General features: G+C 35.5%; 2 protein-coding genes and 1 pseudogene across 2 annotated transcripts; 1 reads left to right on the forward strand and 2 right to left on the reverse strand.

Moving 5' to 3' along the window:
- Window positions 1-1,340: 1,340 nt before the first annotated feature.
- LOC113279745 (uncharacterized protein DDB_G0286299-like) lies at window positions 1,341-2,444 on the reverse strand. Its single transcript, XM_026528416.1, has 5 exons — window positions 2,408-2,444; window positions 2,286-2,324; window positions 2,098-2,175; window positions 1,624-1,812; window positions 1,341-1,537 (listed from the first exon to the last, which is right to left on the reverse strand). The coding sequence occupies exons 1-5, from the start codon at window positions 2,433-2,435 to the stop codon at window positions 1,341-1,343; spliced, it is 531 nt and encodes a 176-aa protein (XP_026384201.1). The 5' UTR covers window positions 2,436-2,444.
- A 13,172-nt stretch (window positions 2,445-15,616) lies between these two features.
- On the forward strand, window positions 15,617-20,795 carry LOC113282984 (annotated as a pseudogene).
- Window positions 20,796-21,552: 757 nt separating this feature from the next.
- Window positions 21,553-22,209, reverse strand: LOC113279746 (cytochrome P450 CYP749A22-like). Its single transcript, XM_026528417.1, has 2 exons — window positions 21,999-22,209; window positions 21,553-21,922 (listed from the first exon to the last, which is right to left on the reverse strand). The coding sequence occupies exons 1-2, from the start codon at window positions 22,199-22,201 to the stop codon at window positions 21,553-21,555; spliced, it is 573 nt and encodes a 190-aa protein (XP_026384202.1). The 5' UTR covers window positions 22,202-22,209.
- Between the last annotated feature and the right edge of the window lie 205 nt (window positions 22,210-22,414).

Raw genomic sequence — 22,414 nt, forward strand, 5'->3', positions numbered from 1 at the left:
ATGCTCAGCCAACCAAAGCTGCAAAAAATAATAACTAATAAGATATTTTGTATCCAAGAAAGTAATATTTATTGACAGATGTTATGAAAGTAAAAAAAAAACTAACTCACAAGAGAATATATAGTGCAACCACTGCAATTCCTGATATGAAGATTGTTTCTTTTGACAGTCTTGATGCTCTCCATCAGGTGTTCATGAATAAGATCAGGAAAAGAGACAGAGTCCATGGTTTCCAAATCCTTAACCAAACCAACATACGAGACGTCTAAATTGTCTCCACTTGAACGACGAAAGAACAAGACAACTAGCATGTAAAGGCAGATAAGGCAGACAACTTCCTCTTCATGACCTTTCTTATCAAGTTTTTCCAACACCAGCCTTTCAATATCATCTATCCACACCTTTGTTACCCGTGCTTTGGGATCTTTGCTGATAAATCCTGGCTTTGTTTTGAATGGGAATTGCTTGACGAGGGGATGTGACTGAGTCAGCTCTATCTCTGCCTTCGAAGTCAAAATATCATTTCCTCTGTCTCCTTCAATTCTTGGAATCAGAAATGTAATAGCAAGCTCACTAGACGTTGATGCTATGGACTTGTTTTCAGACAACTTGAATGAATGTTGATTCAAATATTCATGGTCATATGATAGAAAGACTTCATCCATCAGCTTGTTGCTCTTAGCATCCAAGTATTCCATGTTTGCAGCATATAACCAGTTATAGAACTTTCCAAACACACACACATTCATCATGTTATCCTGCAACGGATTCAAACCACCTCTGTCTTTTATCTTACTAAACAAGTGACCTACCCTAAGGAAACCTGCTCTATAAGTACCTCCTTGAACTGCATATTTGGTTTTAGGTTTAACTGCATAAAAAAAGAACAAAAAAAATGCATTTTAGAACTGCTATTTTAGAACAACAAAGGAATGCATAACAAATATAACAACATTTTTTATATGCATAACCTGTGATGCAGCAAGTCTAAACAATGCATAACTAGTCATGCATTTAATATTGGAACTGAATAATATGCCATGCATTGATTTGTTAAGGTGCATAACTTATTATGCATTTAAAAACACAACCCTGCTTAACTTATTATGTATTTAACCACACATGCCTCTTTCTCAGGTATCTGCATAAACCATTATGCACATCTTTTACCATGCATAATCTATCATGCACTACTAGTTAATACTACGTAAAAAAACAGTTGACTGGATAACATATTCTGCATATTTTTTAAGAAGGCACAATCTGTTATGCATTTGTTTTTTTAACAAGCATAATGTGTTTTACATACAAACAAGCAGGTAAATGATAAGAGAAGTTTATTAACTGATGCATAACAGGAACAGGAAGTAATTCAACGCACCTTGTTTATAGAAAACACATTGCTTATTAGATTCTTCTTCTTCTTCCTCTTCACTCTCGGATTTTTCGATTTGCTTCTTCTTCATCCTTCTCAGGTCTTTCGATTGTTTGGGTTCATGTCTTTTTCTTTTCTTCTGATGATCAACAGCTTGCTTCACTGAAACAGGCCAAATCATATTGTAACAAATCAATGACACCAATTAAACAATATATCACACAGAAGATACCACAAGCAAATCTTACCATCTTCGGCATCATTTGTATTATCATCCTCATTATCTGTATCATCACTCAATACTTCCTTTGGTGCAGCTTTCTTTGCTTTCTTTTTTTCCTTAGTATCTTTTTCAGGCCTAGGTGAACTAGGTGATACTTGAGGTGACACCTGATATTTTAATATCTGCGACTTCCTTGATGGGGTTGCTTCAGGATCTTTTCAACACACAAATAAATAAGCTATTTAAGTTATGCAGTAACTTTAGTAAGCAGATGAAAGTTAAAATTTAAACAGATGAAAATTAAAAAGCAACACTTAAAAACAGGTGTTATGCAGTGTTTTTTTTTGTAAGCATAACCTGTCATGCATCTGAATAACAAGTTACACACATTAATTTGATGTTGCATACCCTGTCATGCATCTGCAGAACAAGTTATGCAGATTTATGTTATGCAGAATCACACATGAGAACTAGTTATGCATATCAGAGCCTTTCTTACTCTTCTTCAGAGCATCTCCCTTTGCCTTGATTTGCATCTCCTTCAGTGTTTCGACACTATCAATTTCTTCTTGTTCATCTTCAACATCAGTAGGTAAAATCACATTGAGGAGAAAATTATGTTAAAATCGAAGAAGAATAAAGTGATAACTCAAAAAAAATTATGGGTATTCAGAATGAAACTCTCACCAGAAACAGTTTTCTTTTTAGGTTCATCATCGGCAATTACTGTAACAAAATTTAAGATTAAAAAAAAATTCAAAAAAAAACAAAATCAAACACTAACAGATGAAGCTAATGATAAATCTCACCGGGTTTTTTCTGTTTCTTCGACTTCATTTTTCCTTCGATTTTCCCTTTTTCATCTGAAGCATCAAGAACAAAAATTAAAATCGAAAATCAAATAAAATCAAATGTACCGAATGCGTGCAAGAATAAGATCGATTAAACTAGTTTTAGTACCTAACTTCTTCTCTTTTGATTTCTGAAGACGTGTTTTTGTTGGTGTTTCATTCATTTTGGTTCTAATGAATTCTAGGGTTAAGGTTTTTTAGAGTTTGAAATTGATTTTTAGGGTTTGATCAACTTCAATCATCGGTTTTAGGGTTTGATCAACTTCAATCATCAATCATCCGTTACAGTGTTTATGGAGGAATATGAATAGAAAAACGGATGAAGAAAAAATGAGAAGAAGAGAAAAGAAATGGTTCCGACCGTTTTTGGGAGTTAATAAAACTGCCCAGAACCGCTGAAGGGTAATTGAGGAACTCTGCACGTTTTTAATAATTTTAAATAATGTTGGGTGCGACTGTAGGGAAAAGTAATTGTGGGCCTGGCGGTAAGAAAAGAAAAATTCTGGGCCTGCGCCTAATTTCCCCAAAGGAAATACGAGCAAGTCAATCTCTGCTTTTGATCAAAATCCACTGTCTTTTCATAGAGGCGTCATTTTTTGTTATGATCGTTAAAGAGGCTGGTCGGGGCGATATCTCTTGTATTTATTGGTGAATGACAATTTTCCCTCTCAAACATGAGTCAGATAACAAATTTTTCTCTCACGTAAATTGGTGGGCAGAATACCGTATGGTATCCATTCTGGAATGAAATTATCACATGAGGAAAGAAAACATAGAATACGTTATCACATCAGAAAAACAAACACAGAAAGAAACTCGATTCCCTCAAATTTTTAGATGTCGACACGAAGTACTTAATTTTTGAAATATATTATTACGTAGTTATCTGAAAACCATGTTCATAGAATATATCCTTAGTCTTGGTGTTGGTCAATAACGCAAATTAACGAGAGAATAGCTTTAGTCTTGGTGTTTGTTAATAACATAAATTAATAAGAGAATAAATGTACCCACCAAAATAAAGCAAGGATCCATGGTACGGAGACTTTTTTTTTTGATGGAAAGACAAAATATATTAATCAAATAACAAAGTATAAGAGATTTAAAATCTCATTTTTGACAAAAACATTGGAAATAACACTAGATTTTGAAACTCTTTGTTGGATAATGGAAGACATGTGCCTGAGATGCTTTAACCTAACTTCTTTGGCAATTTAATCCGCTGCATAGTTGTATTTCCTGTTTATATACTTTACCTGGGCTTGAGGAAGCTTTTCCAGAATTGCGATAGTTTCCTGAATGGTATTATCAGCATTCCAAGGAGAATCATTGTAAATATTTTTAATCGATTCCTTTAGAGTTTTGCAGTTTGTTGCTATCGAGACACTAGATAATATATTTTCACTTAACCAAGACGAGGCTTTTAACAAAGCTTTCGATTCTGCATGAAAAGCTGAGGAAGCCTACTCCGATCCCGCTGCAAAGTGCAAGAATGATTCGCTATCCACTGAGTAAAGTAGAAATGCGTACCCCACCGTTGAATCTTCTTTTTTAAAAGCCCCATCAATAAAGATTATCCAGTCCGACTTTAGATCTGGCCATTTTTCCTTGGGGATATTTTTTTCTTTGTTCTTCATTTTTATTTGGCTCTTTCCTTTGGAATTCTGGTTCAGGAATTTATTGATTTTCTCTAAGAGTTGATTCGGGTTCGGAATGATTTTTTCGAAGACCACCGAACATCTGTACTTCCAAATAAACCACGAAACAATCGCGATGTTATCCGACCATTGGGAGAATTCTTTGTCCGTGATTCACTCATGTATCCAATTAACTATTGCGTCCGCACCAATTATCGTATTCACTGATTCTAGAGAGAGACCAAACCAAATGGCTCTTGCAACAGGATAAAACCGAAAGAGGTGTTGTTCCGATTTTTGGTCATGTGAATCGCACATTGGACACTCTGTGTTTACCTCCTTATTATGAGCTCCGAGTCTTAAATTTGTTGGAAGGGCTTTTCGAGCTAATTTTCAAACAAATAATTTGATTCTTGGAATTACTTGTATCTTCCATATTTTTTGCCAAGGAAAAGTATTTAGGCCATTATCTTCTTGGTTTTGGTTTATGATAAAGTTATATACATTTTTTTTCCGAAAAGACTCCTGAGGGGTGATGTTGCCATCTTATTTTTTCTTGTTCTTATTTTTTCGGAGAAATTGCTAGAATCTTAGCTCTTATATCTTGTCTAGATCCCAGGTATCTTCAGTAGTCATCAACTCATTTACCTTCTGCAGAATATGATCTTGAATATTAATGGGTTTTTGAATAATATATGTATTAGGCACCCATTTATCTTCCCATATTTTAGTAGACGCTCCGTTTTTTACTTGCCAGACAAAATTACCTTTAATGAGCTCCAGCCCTTTTTTTATGCTAGTCCAAATCCATGATAATTTAGAAGATCTTGAGAATTCCAGAGGATGGGATTTTGGGAAATATTTGGCTTTGAGAAGTTGAACCCATAGTTGATCTTTTTTTGAAATATGACGATTGGAAAGTTTCGTAAGAAGAGCTATATTAAATTGGTGTGGATTCTTAATACCTAGACCCCCTTGAGAGATGGGCTTGCAGATGCTGATCCAGGTATTTATATAGCCTCCCCTACTTTTGTGCTTTTTTGTATTCCACCAAAAGTTTCTTTGGATTTTGTCTATTTGATCTAGCGTTTATATAGGGAGAGAAAGCACTTGCATTTGGTAGGTTGGAAATCCTTTAAGGATGGACTTTATTAGTATTGTTCTGCCAGCTTGAAAAAGTAACTTAGATTTCCAGCTTTGAAGAGTGGCATAGTATTTTTGAAGCAGAGGTTCGAAATTTTGTTTTTTATTTTTATCAAAAAATCGGGAGTTCCTAGGTACCTCTCATTTTTTGTCAGAAGGGGAACTTTTAGGATCCTCGCTATAATTTTCCCGTGTTTTGGATGAATTCTAGGACTGTAGTAGATACCAGAATTTTGGAGGTTAACCATCTGACCCGTAATATCTCCAAATCTTGATAGGATATCTAACAAGTTTTTTGCATCGCCTAGATTAGCTCTTGTGAATAAAAAATTGTCATCTGCGAAGAAAAAATGTGAAATATTCAGGGCATCTTTATTAATCTTGAGTCCCGAAATTTTCTTTTCAGAAACAGATTTTTCCAGGAGTCTAGAAAGAATCTCCATGCATATTAGGAAAAGGTATGGAGAAAGCGGATCACCCTGTCATAGGCCTCTAGAGGTGGAGAAAATTGGACCCGGAGAGCCATTTAGAAGGATAAAAAAAGAAGTTGTGGAAATGCACTACATTATGAGATTAACCCAAGGACTACAAAAACCAAACGCTAGAAGAGCCGATTTAATAAAATTCCATTATATTCTGTCAAAAGCTTTAGAGAGGTCTAATTTTAAAGCGAAATTTCCTTTTGTAGCTTTTGAATTTTTCATGGAGTGAATAAGCTCATGAGCTATGATAATGTTGTCCGTGATTTATCTCCTCGGGAGAAAAGCAGATTGATTAGGGGATATTATCTTGTTTAAGATAGGTTTTAGCCTGTTATCAATAATCTTGGATATGATCTTGTAAATTGTGTTACTCGGGCTGATGGGCCTAAAATATGCAGGTGTTTGTGGGGTAGATATTTTAGGAATCAGGGTTATGAAGGAGTAATTTAATTCTGGGTTTATCATTCCGATTTTTAAAAAATCTTGAACAGAAAGGATTATATCCGGGCCCAGTATATCCCAGTTGACTTTAAGAAAACCTGGTTGAAACCCATCTGGTCCTGGGGCACCCCATTGGTTCATTTTGGAAATTTTCTTCCATATTCCTTCTTTTGACGGGATAACAATTAATGAAGAATTTTCAACCTCAGAGATGCATGGATCAATAAAACTTGGTAAGTCTTCCATCGAGTTGTTATTCTGAGATGTACCTATCTGGGTAAAATGGTTAACTAGAAGGGTATTGATTTGATCTCTGTCTGAAAGCCAGAGACCTGAAGGTTCTCTAATAGAATTTATAGAATTGATTCTTTTTCTATTGGAAGCTGTAACATGGAAGTATTATGTGTTTTGGTCATATTCCTTGAAGAATTTTTATCTTAAAATTTGATGATGATAATCGTTTTTGATTTTGTACCAGTTGCCTAGATCCGCTTGGAATTGTTTAATTTTATCTAGATTTTTGGCGAAATTTCCAGATGTATGTAGACAATCAATCCTATTATTCAGGGATCTAATATTTTTATGGATGTTTCCAAACACATCATAATTCCATTTAGAAAGGTCTGAGGATAATAGTTTAAGCTTCGAAAAGATATTTATGTCCTGTGTGCTGGAGTGATAGTTCCAAGAGTTGGCAACTAAAGAAGCCAAAGTAGGATGTGACAGCCAGGATTTAATGCATCTAAATGGTTTTTGTAATTTTTTTTTTTTAGGATTTGAATCAAGAAGGAGTGAAGTATGATCAGAACCAACTCTCGTCAAATGACTCACCTTTGTATCTGGAAACTTTTGCGTCCATTGGAAGGATGTTAAAGCTCTGTCGATTCTTTCACAAATATTGGCATGAACTTCTATATTATTTGACCATGTGAATAGTGCTCCTTCGTACCCCGCATCTTGTAGTCCCAAAGGATCAATTGTTCGAATTATGAAAGATTTGCTACTTGACCTTGTTTTGTTTCCACCTTGTTTTTCATCTGGATCTAGAATAACGTTTAAATCGCCAATTATCAACCAAGGTTTCTTGACCTGTTGACCAATGTTAACAATATATGACCATCATTAAAATTTATCTTCCGACTCAACTGCACCATAAACGCAAGTAATTATCACCTCAGTTATTCCAATTTTTGTTTTAAAATGGCACATGTTTAGGTTTGATGAGATTAGGTGCATTTCTATGTTGTTGTGCCACGCTATTGCTAGCCCTTTCGCAATTCCCACGGAAGGAACTATAAATGTGACGGCCCGGAAAAATTTTCCCTTCCGATCGGCCGTGGAGTTCGGTCAACCGTGGAGTTCCAAATCCTCCGAGCTGCCATAAAAATAATAACCAAAAGTAATAAGGTACAAAGATATGTTTAAACATCCTAATAAGACAGGACAGCTACACAGTTTTTCAGAAACTGCAGTTTCAGCAGTACACAATGAAATTCAGAAGTTTTGATACCATTAAAAAGCTAAGAAACCCTACTTTGACATAAAAATGGTAAACAAGGGTAATGAGGTACAAAACTATGTTTAAATCTCTCAACTAAACATGACAGAAGTGCCGTCCTTCAGAAAATTCAGTTTTAGTAGTCTGTAATCAAAAATTCGTGTAGAATTCATTATGAAACATGATTTAGCAAACTTGGTCTCGTTTGAAAGCTGAGAAATCCCTTTTTGGTATAAAAATATAATCAAACATAAAATCTACATGAACTGGGTGAAAAGCTATCCCAAAAACAAGGCAGAAAATTGTATTCAGAAATCTCTGAAATGCTTTAAATTGAGTTTCAAGATAAAGTAAAGATCAATCCCAATAAATTGAGAGTACCCATGGCTAGTTTTTTAGAAGTAATATAGTTTAAACATCAAATTATAGGAAAAACCTAACTTGTTTCATGAACCCTAAAATCAAATTCAAAAGGAACAAGCATGAATTCGTTTTAAACATTATAAATCCATCGTAAAGAGCATCATAAGAGTATGAAGAAGCTTCAATTTCATTGAATATCAAATCAAAGAACTAAAATCATTAAAATCAATTCAAAAACAGTTAGAAAGAATAATTCCTCCTACCTTTTGTGTAGCAAACGGATCCAAAAAACACCCAATTAAATCAATCTATGTGAAACAAGCTTCAATCTTTAATTTGTTTGATAGAATTTTTCTTTTATTTGATGTAGGGAGGAAGAGAAAATCAGAAGTGAAAGCAAAGATATGAATTTAATTCAAAGATTAAAGCTTATCAAAGAAATTTAAATGACCAAAATACCCTTCTTTAGACTTAAACTCAACACACACCCAAGGCAGGTGTCAATTTTTCGCAAATTCGAGTATAAAAACTCTATTCACGTCTGTACACGCTACGGGAAGGCTCACACAAAGAGAAATATTATTTCTCAAACAAAAACCAAGTGTTTCTCAATTGAAACACAACGACAACTAGATTCACACTCCACAATGTGTAACTTCTAGGATTGCACCCTAATATTTTAAGAAAAAGAACGCGGGCATTACATTATTACCCACTTAAAAAGAATTTCATCCTGAAATTCAAAACAAAGAAAGAGACTTACGCACGTTACCTCCTAGTAACTCCATACAATTCTCGCGGATCTCAGATTCAAGCTCCCTTCAGAGTTGTGGTGTTGCTAAATCACCTCCACAAATATGATCGTCTTTTCTGTTTTACGGTCTCAATTCTCTATTGAGACCCTTCTTCTTCTTAGCTGAAGCAGAATACGCTAAAATCACACTATTCAGAATCAATAAAATAAACATTTAAAAGGTTAACTTTGTTAGTAACTACTCATTACTAACAACCCAATCATATACATATCAAAGTATCTGGTTGTTTTTTCTACATTTCAGAAAATAAAGAGATTCTTAACACTTTGTCAAAACCTTTAATGAAATCAATGTTTCAGTACCAAAATTTCCAAACAAAACTGAGTAAAAGTGTGGAAAACACTTATGCAAAACAAAGAAAATCCCAAAGAAAATCGAAACGTATGCTCTGATACCAACTGTGACAGCCCGGAAAAATTTTGCCTTCCGATCGGCCGTGGAGTTCGGTCAACCGGCAAGTTCCAAATCCTCCGAGCTGCCATAAAAATAATAACCAAAAGTAATAAGGTACAAATATATGTTTAAACATCTTAATAAGACAGGATAGCTACACTGTTTTTCAGAAACTGCAGTTTCAGCAATCGACATTCAAAAATTCGTATAAAAATCATTACACAATGAAATTCAGAAGTTTTGGTACTATTAAAAAGCTAAGAAACCCTGCATTGACATAAAAATGGTAAACAAGGGTAATGAGGTAAAAAACTATGTTTAAATCTCTCAACTATACATGACAGAAGTGCCGTCCTTCAGAAAATTCAGTTTTAGTAGTCTGTAATCAAAAATTCGGGTATAATTCATTATGCAACATAATTTAGCAAACTTGATCTCGTTTGAAAGCTTGGAAATCCCTATTTTGTATAAAAATATAATCAAATATAAAAGCTACATGAACTGGGTGAAAAGCTAGCCCAAAAACAAGGCAGAAAATTGTATTCAGAAATCTCTGAAATGCTTTAAATTGAGTTTGAAGATAAAGTAAAAATCAATTCCAATAAATTGAGAGAACCCATGGATAGTTTTTTAGAAGTAATACAGTTTAAACATCAAATTATATGAAAACCCTAACTTGTTTCATGAACCCTAGAATCAAATTCAAAAGGAACAAGCATGAATTCGTTTTAAACATTATAAATCTATCATAAAGAGCATCATAAGATTATGAAGAAGCTTCAATTTCATTGAATATCAAATCAAAGGACTGAAATCATTAAAATCAATTCAAAAACAGTTAGAAAGAAGAATTCCCCCTACCTTTTGTGTAGCAAACGGATCCAAAAACCACCCAATTAAATCAATCTATGTGAAACAAGCTTCAATCTCTAATTTGTTTGATTGAATTTTTCTTTCTTTGATGTAAGGTGGAAGAGAAAATCAGAAGTGAAAGCAAAGATATGAATTTAATTCAAAGATTAAAGCTTATAAAATAAATTAAAATGACCAAAATACCCTTCTTTAGACTTAAACTCGACACATACCCAAGGCAGATGTCAATTTGTCGCAAATTCGAGTATAAAAACTCTATTAACGTTTGTACACGCTACGGGCAGGCTCACACAAAGAGAAATATTATTTCTCAAACAAAAAATGTTTCTCAATTGAAACACAACGACAACTAGATTCACACTCCACAATGTGTAACTTCTAGGATCGCACCCTAATATTTTAAGAAAAAGAAAAGAAAAAGAACGCAGGCATTACAATAAACCAATCAGCAAATTGAGATTTTTTCAAAAGAAGTTCCGTTCGAGACAGCGGCGCTTTTGTCTCGGCAAGGAAGATTATGTATGGCTTATAAAACTGATTGAGATAATTTAAGTGGTCCTGAGTAATTGCGGGGTCCAATTCCTTGGACGTTCCAAGAAAGAATTTTCATAATGACACAAGGACAGGGGACTAAGGCTTGGAATTCTACAAGGAAGTTGAGAATGAAGGAAAAGGGTGGATTAAAAAGAGATTTGGAGCAGTATGTAAAAAATAAAGAAAGGAGGGGACCACAAAATTTCTCAGCAAAAAGGTAAGGGAATAACACCGCAAAACAACATTAAGGAAAATGAGAGAAATAAAAGAGACTTCACAGATAGAGTAAATCACTAGGGATTGGCACATGTATAAGAACAGAGAACCACAGTACCCAAAACACTGAACTAGTATATGGAGTAAGCAAATGAGTATCTTAGGATAGATAAAAGCAGAAAACAAATCTAATAAACTGGGAGTGCTACAAAAGCTAATAAAGAACTAAGCCAGACACAACAAAGAAAGGCTAAAAGTAAAGTTCACAAATGATTGACTACAACAACTACAGGAACATATAATAATATACTTGAAAGGAAAACAAACCCAAATTAAAAAGAGCTCATAGGCTCTGATAGCTTCTGGTTACGATAAGTTCACTTGTAAGAAAAACTGCTGAATTTTTAGGATATGATTAGTAATCCAGATAAATGTAGACCATAAAATAACTTATTTTCCAAAAATTTCCTGCAACATATTACTCATATACCCGTGTTTCTGATGATGGCTAGATAGACTGTCTTCAGAAAAAAAACCATATTAGGCTGAACTCTTGTCATATGCAGTGGACATCATCATTTGTCTTTTCTTGCTACATTACAGATTGTAAGTAATGTGTCGCTGCTTGTTGAAATTCTGCTTCTAGTTGTGCAAGAGCAAAACTAATACTTTCATTTAACTTATGCTCTATCAGGTCACAAAAGCCATAGAAAATATATGAAGAAGATAAAGTTATGAAAATTCAAAATTAACCTCATTAATCACCCCATTTTATTCTCAGTAAAAACACTGAAATTAATGGGTTGTCTGATCCTAGAGCTTGCGAGACATAGACGGAAATTAAACCAAATGGGTGTCTGGAAGGATATTAAAAAACATCAGTACAAACTAAAAGCTACAAAGATTTTCACTAGCGATTTAAACATGTAATATGAATAGAAGACAAAAAAATGGATTTTTTCAAGTGGAAACCAAACCTAAGGCCTATCAATTCTCATCTACTTTTTGAAATAAAACAAATCTCCAAAGACCCTTCTAGAGACGGAAGCAAAGACTCTATGCATCTCAAGATGAAAAGGATTAACTATTTAAAATACAACCCCCTTGAACTTCCTAATTTAATCTCAAAAACGATTCTAACATTAAACTGTCGCTATCTTTTTAAGAGAAAAAACCACCTATCACACAATTTGTCTAACAACTCAATGACAAATCGTCAAACACTTCACAATTTTAAGGGTCACTGGAGAGTTTGTTTTTTTTTGGCTAAAAGTAACACATCACCATGTCAGACTGTAGACATGGTGATACAAAGACCCAGCTGAGAAGCTACAAAAATTGCAATAGAGATCTGGCAATAGAAAAATAAATTGAGATGCACAACACAGTAAGAAGGAAAACCAATTCCAAAGGTTAAGAACTAAGAGGGTATGGGTGATTGAACGGTTTCTAGTAGAAAAAACAACAGAAAAAAACCAAAATTGACCCAATGAAACCAAGATCTTCACTTGTATCAGCATAATTAATCCATGTAGGGACAAAAACAAGCTATCAGACTAAGAATAGGGGGAACTTGAATTAACATAACTACATATTCTAGGCAAAGGAATACCTGATTAACAGAAAGATGATTTTCTTTTTCACCAACCGAAGCACCGACTTGGACTGGGTTTTGGAAAATTCTCATATAACGGGTCTGGCCTCCATTTCTTCAATAAAATCCATATCATATCCTGATTCAGCAACCTTAGATCTATAAACTTATGTAACTTTTAGCCATCTATGAAAAACAGATCAGCCTCTCATGGCCAGAAAATTGGGATGATAAAAAAAATTGATGACAAAAATGGGTTTGATTAGGGAAATCAGAAGGTTTTAAGATGGAATATAGTAAGATAAGATAAAGGAAATCTCAATTGATGGTTTTTAGGATTTATTTATGGACATGCAGGTTGCAAAAACTTTGAATCGGGGAGAATTTTGGGTCGACTCAGTTTCTCCTTATCCTCCGGCTACCCTTCTGGTATGGAGACATTGGTTCTTTTTTCATAAGCATCTCTCAAATCGATATAAGGTCAAATTTGACATTATTGTTATCATCCCACTTAAAATGACCCAGCGACACCCTTATGCTCATCAAGTCTCGAGCTTGATGGTACGAGGACACATCCCATGTTTTGTTTGTCACAAACCTATTTTTCAATGTTGGAAAATGTTCTTATATCCAAACCTATACACAAAGTTAATTACTTATCCCATAATTATATAATTACCAACCACATATAAGTAACCAAGTCTAAAACTACTAATCAAGAATGTCCTAATCTCGACTAAATCAAGGGTTAAACAATATAAAATCACATTACAATTATCAAGGGGATCAAAGATTTATTACTTGGAGAAAAGTTATACTACTTTTTTTCCGAGAGGCTTCTCTCAAATTTTGGACTAAAAATGCAAAGCAAGTAGTGCCCCATGAATATATACTAACAACATGGACATTTTGAAACAATTGTAGGTGTTGGTATCCACCAATTTCCCTATTCTGTCCGGGAATATCGTCGTAGAAGTTCACTTGATTTCTCCTGGGGATTGAGGAATTGGTATTTTCACACTCCCCTTAAAGCGGTCCCTCGATTCTGTTAGCCTGAAGAATTTCAACCCTCTTCTTTTTATTCTTAGGTCCTTCATCCGGGTTATCTTTAGGCAATTAAGCAGCAACCTAGACTAACTTCCATTTCGGTGTCATTCCATCTAAGAAAATTCAAACCTAAGTCTTTCATGGGTTTCCAATCAATTTTAGGGGCGTAACCAACATCTACCGAATCTCCAACCACGGGTAAACCTAAAATATGGACAACGTCGTCTGGGTTTATTGTTGTTTCGCCAATGGGATCAGTATCAAAACAAAACATCTCCACAAATGCAAATAAATCCCGATTTGTGCACAATTTCTTGAACCTCGAGGCATTCCTCGTCCATCAGCCAACTTGACATTGTTTCATATAGATTGTGTAGCTTCAAAATTCTAGCGTCGCGCGCGTTCAGGATTCTACACAGTAAAAATATATTGGTGAGTACATGATGCCTAAACAAACTTTACCAAAAACTACAACATCGACATTACCCATTGACGCCAAATTTCAGCAGCAATGTGGTCTTAGTATCCAAAGAGGACTTCACCATTTTCCCTGGATAACCCATGACCGACTTCCTCAATAGGCAATAACTGGTTAATAATGTTTTTCTTCTTATTATTTTTTATTATTATTCTTTTCGGGCCTTCTTCATCCCCCTCTACTGAATCGGGTTCCTCACTCAGTTCCTCATGAACTTGGTAATCAAAATGATCTGACTGTTATTCCTCGTTAAATACTTCAGTTTCACCAACACTGTGTAGTGAAGGTTGAACATCATTCGGTGAATCGCAAGGTTCTCTAATTGATTCCATGATAACAATCTCCCTCATTTGAAAAAACTTATTCTTCGGGATTGCTAATAGTACCACCAAATGCTTCGGTCTAATCTCGTGCTCCTTCATTCTGAAATTGGAATCAAAAGATTGGATTTTGTGAAATTACTAATAATAGGTTAGGGAATGAATAATGTCAAAAGTTAACATTAACTGATATAAAAAGACAACAATTCAAAAGAATAGAGTGCGAGTGAATTGGTTACAACCATTCGAGTAGGAAAGTGGGGGAATCGAAACGTTTTGGTCTCTTAAGAGTCTGGTACTTTCAAGTTGAAAGCACAAAAATACATACTAATCTCATATCCCTTTTCAAGTTCAGGGATAAATTTATTTAGTCTAGAAGAAATCATGGCCGAAACACAGTCGTGGCCAGTGCCCTAAATCAATCAACACAATTTCTGTTAAATATTGGGAATGAATCGACGACTCGGGAGTTGGGATGCACAAGTTCTAAATATTCATGATGTCTCTTTTAACTTTCCTGACCAGTTAAACCTAAGGGATTGGACAAAATATCAACCTAATTGGGCGAACTTAGCACGGGGATAATATTCAAAAACAAACAAGTTTCATGTTTAGTAGTGTTCTTCCTTAATGGATGAACTACCTGCAACTATCCACGACTTCCCTTAACCAAATCCTGAAGAAGTTTTACAAAATTACTGAAGTTAAAATAGAAATTAAAAAGATGGGGTTTTGCATTGATGCCATTTATTCCTTCTCCCTTATTTAATCACCAAACAAGGTGTTTCTCTCAACCTTTTTCGGACCGGGTACAAAACCAAAATAAAATAGTACTTCAATTATACATCGGGATCGTCTTTTCCATGATTTTGAATAATTAAAAAAATGATAATTGGGGTTATTTTCGTTCAACAAAATTTATCAAGGACAAAACAAGAATTTAGCATTCCACAATATTGGTTGTCATTAATTGGTTTAAGCCCAAACCACATTTTCATATAGCACAAACCAATGAAGGGCCAAATTTTGGTCACGGCTCACTAGGCAGAGTTTATGGCACGGGACGGTTTTTCCCTGAAACCGTAAAAAAAAAAAAGAGAGAATTACTCCCTCCATCCTTATTATATAGACGGAAAAGTTAAAATCTTTTAGAATAAGAAATTGTTTGGTTTTCATAAATTTTCATGTTTTTTCATGTTTTTATTCTTTGTCTTATTCTCAATACAACATAAATAAGGTTATATGGGTCAAAAAGTATATTGGAATTAGAATTGGGCCTATTTAGTGAGATTAGGAAAATCCAATATTCCACCTATTATACACGGAGGGAGGGAGTATTAAAGAAAGTAAGAAAGCCCCGTCTGTCGCCGGCTCGCCGCTTGTTAGAATGGTGTCTGCTTCGTCTTCTTCTTCTTCTAGTACTCAACGAAAAGGTAAATCTGTTCCTGAAAAACCCTTAAAGAAGAGGAAGAGAGATGACGATGATGCCAACTTACAATCTCAAGCTGCTTGTGATCAGAAGGATCAACAAATTGATCAGGAAGAAGAAGAACCAGCTCCATATGTAATTCTAGTTCAAGGACCTCCCAATGTAATTATATCTTCCAATTTTTATCAAAATTATGCTTAGTTTCAGTTTATTTCGATTGATTAATTTCTCAATATAAACGTAGTTATGCCGGTATTTCATATTATAGGTTGGGAAGTCCCTGTTGATTAAATCGTTAGTCAAGTTTTATACAAAGCGAAGTATTAAAGACATCCGAGGACCCATTACCATCATAGCAGGTGCATATACCATTTTCTGTTATTATTTTAAATTGTTTTATGGGATAATGTTGTTTTGATTATGCTTTTGATTGAATGTTTTGTTAGGTAAGAAAAGGCGGCTACAGTTTGTCGAGTGCCCGAATGATGTGTGTGGCATGATTGATGCCTCAAAGTATGCTGATGTAGTCATATTACTTATTGATGCAAGTTATGGCTTTGAAATGGTAACTCATCACTCTATAAAATTCCAAATATGTGAATCGTTTGTTACGCTGATTCCTTCTATGCATCTATAGTTCTTGATTAATATACTAGATAGATACATGCTGCATCACTTCTGTTTACCAAGTTTACAATGTCTTTGTTTTGCCTACCCATCTTCCGCGAAAATTCACATTTCTCGTCGTTAGCATTCCCTTTTTATTTGGGCCATTATGCAGTGTATATAAATTACAATGTCAAACAACTACACCATATAAGTAGTACTAGTTGTGGTTTGTTTTGGCCAATTGAGAAAACAAGTCAGAATGTTATATGATTCCATGCCTAATGTTGTGTTTTTTGTTTTGTTTTGTTTTCCTTTTTGTCCCTCTGCAAAATGTTCAGGAAACATTTGAGTTCGCTAACCTTTTACAAGTGCACGGCTCTCCAAAGGTTATGGGAGTTCTGACACATCTGGATGAGTTTAAAGATAAAGAAAATGAGCGAATCCAAGCAGTGCCTCAGGCTTCAATTCTGGACTGAGATATGCGATGGAGCAGAACTATTCTCCTTATCTGGTCTTGATCGTGGGATGTAAGTTTCTTTCAGATGAAAGTGTATAGGGTCAAATAAGCCATGCACCTATTGTTTGCCAATTTTTAAGTTCAATAGACTCACTAAAAGAGGACTAAATTACTGTAAATGTCAAACTGGGAATGCTGCTTTTTCATCGTGGTTTCTCGCCCAGTCTATCTATAATAACAGGTACCGGAAATCTCAAATTCATGAATTAGCAAGATTTATATCAGATATGAAATTACATCCCTTGTCATGGCGAGCCGCGCATCCTTATGTGCTGGTAGATCATTTTGAAGATGTTACACCAGCTGCACGAGTGCACATGGACAAAAAATGTGATAGAAATATAATTTTGGATGGTTATCTTCGAGGATGTAATATTAGGAAAGGAACTAAGGTACATCTTGTTAAGTTATTGCGACTCTTTCAAATTTAAGCATATTATATCGGTGCAGTGAACAGTAAACATGCCTTTTATTCCGTTACGTGTCAGGTCGATAGAGCGATTGCATTCTTGTACAGCCACCTGGTCAAATAGTTTGGTTGTCCATTTTTTTGATAAGAGCATATCTGATAGTTATAACATACTGCTAAATAGCATTTTGCATAGAAATGTCTCATCTGGAAACTATTTTGGTATCTAGTTGGTTGGCTTTCTTTATTGTTTCTGAACCTGTGCCTATTTGTACAAGAAAAGTCAAAAAAACAGTACAAGTGCATGTCTTTGGTGTGTGTGTGTGTGTCTGTGAGATAGATAGATAGATAGATAGAGAGAGAGAGGTGCAAGCTTGCAATTAATGCTAACACTCTTTCTGGTAAATGAGTGTCCAGGATTCTTAAAGCACACGCTGACTTGCAAGTTTGCAACCTTTCGCTCTTTATTCATGCTGGCCCACTTTTCTGCTGTGGATGTACATGTGACTTATAGTTTTTACTTATTCTATCACAAGTATTTTTCTATTTTGTTGCCATTATAAGAACTGATTAGAGGTGTACTATTCCAGGTGCACATTGCTGGTGTTGGTGATTTCCCTATAGCTGGCATTACAAGGGTAGCAGATCCTTGCCCTTTACCATCTGCTGCCAAAATAAAGGGTTGAGCAACAAGGAAACATTCTTTTGTGCTCCAATGTGTGTTCTTGGGGATCTTCTCTATGACAAGGGTCTGGAGTACATAGAGACTCCTGATGAGTCTGGTCAGTCTAATATCGAAGAAATTGGGAAAGCTGGTCGAGAAGGTCTCAGAAAAGGGATTTTTATAAGGTTGGAAGTTCATGGTGTTCCTTTCGAGATGATTGAAACTTTTGATCCGTGTCACCCTATTCTCGTTGGAGGTATCAGTCTTGAAGAGGAAAATGTTGGATACATGCAGGTTGTAAGCCTTTTCTAACTTTGAATTTAGTACGTCAAATAATGTTGTACTGTTTAATGCACCATTTTGATGAAATTTTATTCATTACGTCTAGAGTGGGATACATACATCTACAGAACTTCTTAGTCGTGTACTTTGTGTTGTTCTTCCAGGCAAGGCTTAAGAAGCATAGTTTGCACACAAAATTATTGAAGACAAAAGATCCAATCACTGTTTCAGTTGGTTGGAGACGTTACCAGACAACACCGGTTTATGCCATGAAAGAAACCAGACGATCTGGTTTGCATCAAATGCGTCGTTACACTCCCGAGGATACGTACTGTCTTGCAATGTTTTGGGGGCCTCTTGCATGCCCCAATACTGGTATTGTCGCTGTTCAGAATGTCACTGACGATAAGGTTTGATACATGTTTAACTTCAGCTGCAACAAAATAGAGTGCTCGGCGCTCCCCTATCCTAACTTTAAGCTCTTGTGTGTTCATAATATATATGCTTAATTCTAGCCCTGAATGGCTGAATGCATCTGGCCAAAAATCAAATACAAAGTATAGAGTAGCAAAATAGTGTGCTTATCGAGACTGTCTTTGTATTAGATGTGGAGGATAACACCTTGGACGAAAACTTAAAATTTGCATTTTGTATTTGTCATCACCTATATTTGGTTAATGTTAAAATTTTGTTGCTTATCTACTTTTTATGTTGTTTGCTACCAACTGTGTGACATGGAGATACTTTTCCTTAACTATGTGACATAGAGATAAATTCAACTATTACTCATTTGCATGAATGTTTAATTCTTATTTTGTTTGTTAACGACTTGCATTTGAACACCAGGTAGCGTTTCAGATTATAGCAACAGGTGTCATACTGGGTTCCAACCAAGCTGAATTGATTGTGATGGGATGTAAACGGAAGGGAACTCCATACAAGATCATTGGGAAAACTGCTCTTATCAAGGACGTGTTTAGATCAGATCTTGACGTTGCCAGGCATAAAAATGCACTAATTAAGACCGCAAGTGGAGTTCGTGGGAGAGTTATTGAGGTTTGTGGCGTTTATATACCATGCTTGGAAACAATTTCATGTATTCTATATTTGCTCTTGTATGCTTTCATTAGGTTCCCCTGCGAGTATCTAAGTTATGGAACAATAGGTTGGAATCCATTTACTTCTGTGGTATTGTAGTTTTTCAACGGACGGAGTTACTGTATGTCTGTATCATTCTTACAGGTAGTCATTGGATCACTTTGTATGTGGCGCACCTTCACTAATGTGCTATAGAGTTGGCTAAAACTGTTCCTTCTAGAGAATGTCCAAATTGGATACATGCTTGTATTGGATTTTTTTTTTGTTGTATCAGGAGCTCCTGCATTCCTGGTGAAGCTTGTTTTGTGATACTAAACGTATTGTTTTGAGGCAGGCTGCACCAAAAAATCTCGTTTATAAACTGAGGAAGGGAGATCAACTCCGAGAAGGGATTGCTATATGCGCATTCCGCCGGGAAATTCTTAAAAGTGATGAATTTTTCAGGCTTGAATGGAAACCAGTTGAGGTTCCTCGCTGTTTCAACCTATTCACGGCATCCCTATTCGGGGATTCGCTCGACAAGGTTATCTTCTAATCTGAACTTTGGGTACAATTTTCAAATTGTCATTCTGCCATATCTGACTTCCTATTTTTTTTCCAAAACCAAGGATGCTCCTACTCGAAGGCGGCAGTTCCTTGGACAACGACGTGCTGTAGTCTTTTCTGAGGGGGAGCCTAGAAATAGTAGGCAGTTGCGTAAAGAGTATAAGGTAAAGAACTTATGGGCTCATCCAGCACCTTCCCATGATTTTTGTGTAATAAAGAAACGGTGTTCCCATTTCAAGCGGTTTCCTTTCAGTTTATGGATACTGCCAATATCTCTGTTTTTGCCTCGCATTAGAATTTAGTTAATTTATGTGTAGTAGAGAGCCTTATACAGTAGGTTTCAGTAAAACAAAGTCATCAAACCTTTGTCTAATTAACTGATATTATGTATTTTTTTACAGATGAAAAAGAAGCAGGAGGCAATGGAGAAGAAAAAATCACAAATGTTGGTGTTGCCCGGAAGGAAAAAGCGCTTTAAAAAAATGGTGAAGATTCTCTAAGAAGAGAAAGGGAAAGTGGATTAGTTATTTGCCGTTCACATCAGCTTAGAAGTAAACCTAGTTGTCAAACATTTCAGTGAGGAAAGCTGTACTCCCCGCCATTTTGAAGTCGTGTGTTTGGAACCATCGATGACAAGTATGCTGTGCTTAATTTTGTCTGCATGAATCCTTGTTTTGTCATTCTTCATTATATAGCTTCAGAGATAAGTTGTTGTGTCGATTGTTTAGCAGAAAAGGCTGCTCTATTAAGGAGTGATGAAGTGTTGGGAGTACAATGCTAGGCCTAGTTTTTTCGCTAGACTAGAAAATCCAGATGAGATTTCAAATGCTTAAACTTCTTGTGCTAAAGACTTTGCTCTGTTTCCATGGTAGAATCTGTCCTTTAATTCCTTGTGAACAAAATTTTGTAAAGGAGAAAGAAAATCAAAACTGGATTCTCAGCAGGTAATTTTCTGTGACCCTTGCGCCTAACTTTGGGTTCAGATCAGATAATAAGATATAATCAAGTAGGATCTGTATAATAAGAAAACAAACATAATGTTGACACACACACTTCTGCGAATCATACAAACCATATTATCACACTGGTGTAGAATTGTTTCAGATCCCTGAAACTCCTGTTATTACTTGGCATCACTCAATGGGGTGAAGAGTGAGTTGAAGACCATATTGAGGGCAACTCACCAGGCCATGAATAGGGGAGTGTATATAGCCAGGGGAGACAGGAAGGCTGTAATTTTGCAGAATCATGGTGAATGCAATTTTTGCTTGGTTAACAGCAAAATTCATACCAACACAGTTTCGAGGTCCGGAACTGAACGGAACAAAACCGAACTTGTTGTGTGCAGCTGTCAATATGCCTTCTGAAAATCTCTCCGGTTTAAAAAATTGAACATGTTCTCCCCATATCTCAGGGTCATGGTGAGGTGCTAAAGGTGTAATAATCACTTCTGTATTTGGCGGAATGATCAGATTATTAGCTCCGAGTTTCACTTCTTTTTCGACCATCCTCATTATCATAACCACTGGCGGATAAAGCTGTAATGTTTCATTAATGATCATATTCATCTGCAAGAAAAGAAATCGGAACTTAGATTACATGAAATCCCAATACATACAACCAGGGTCAAATGATATGTCAAATCCTGGCTCACATATATATACAAAATTTGGACAACTAGAATGAGTTTCAATGTTGTTTTCTACTCATAATTTTTAGTTTTGGTAGGATATATCTTCATAAGCCGGAAGATTTTGAGCAACTGCGGTTTGATCTTCTTTTAGTAACACAATCACTTCATTTCTGGCCTTTTCTTGCCAATCTGCGTGAGTGGCTAGTAATAAACATGTCCATGTAAGTAAAGGTGTCGCGGTTTCATGACCAGCATTGTAGAAAGTTTTGCATTCATCTATGAGATCTTCAAGAGTAATTCTTTTATTTTCGTCCACTTCGTGGTAAGCTTCAATGAGTGATCCAAGAAAATCATTTCCCATTTTCAACTTGGCTTCTCTTTTATTTATTATCTTCAAAATGGATTTGTGCATTTCTTCTTCAATTTTCTCCGAATCCATTTCAGCTCTTGTTCTAGTCATCAATAAAAGTTCAGTGCAACTGTACACTAAAACGAAAGAAAAAAAATACGCAAAAAAAGGGAATGTACCTAATACCAGGGAACCTTGCTGCAGAATAATCCATGGAAAATAGCGAAACAAGGCTTTGCAACATATCAAAAATGCTCTTGCCTTCCAAATAATTGCTTCCAAAAGCAGCCTTTGAAATTACCTCTGACGTTAAGAGCTTAAATTCGCTTTGAACCTCGATCTCCTTATTCCCTTCATGAATCATCTTCCACTTCTCTAGCATAGCTTCAACGGACGGCTGGAACCATTTCCTGCTTCAACCATACACCAAAGAAAACAACAAACAGAATTAGATTTCAGTCTTTACTGAATTGAAGCTTACTGAGTTATATGAACGTGCCTTCAAAGGTTTAGAATGAAAAGCATGGCTAGCCAATTTCCAGTGTCTCGCCCATTTTTGACCTCGGCTCATAACAAGTCCTTCGCCAAACAATTT

This window comes from Papaver somniferum, chromosome 5, assembly GCF_003573695.1.
Source record: "Papaver somniferum cultivar HN1 chromosome 5, ASM357369v1, whole genome shotgun sequence".
Lineage (NCBI taxonomy): Eukaryota > Viridiplantae > Streptophyta > Magnoliopsida > Ranunculales > Papaveraceae > Papaver > Papaver somniferum.

Bases quoted from the DNA above. Each gene is read 5' to 3' on its own strand.
- LOC113279745 (XM_026528416.1), bottom strand. From the start codon at position 2,435: ATGAAGTCGAAGAAACAGAAAAAACCCG. The intron at 2,176-2,285 runs GTGAGAGTTTCA...CTGATGTTGAAG, and splicing joins TAAAAAGAAAACTGTTTCTG to ATGAACAAGAAGAAATTGAT. The intron at 1,538-1,623 runs GTAAGATTTGCT...GGCCTGTTTCAG, and splicing joins TACAAATGATGCCGAAGATG to TGAAGCAAGCTGTTGATCAT.
- LOC113279746 (XM_026528417.1), bottom strand. From the start codon at position 22,201: ATGCTAGAGAAGTGGAAGATGATTCATGAAGGGAATAAGGAGATCGAG. The intron at 21,923-21,998 runs GTACATTCCCTT...ATTGATGACTAG, and splicing joins GCAAGGTTCCCTGGTATTAG to AACAAGAGCTGAAATGGATT.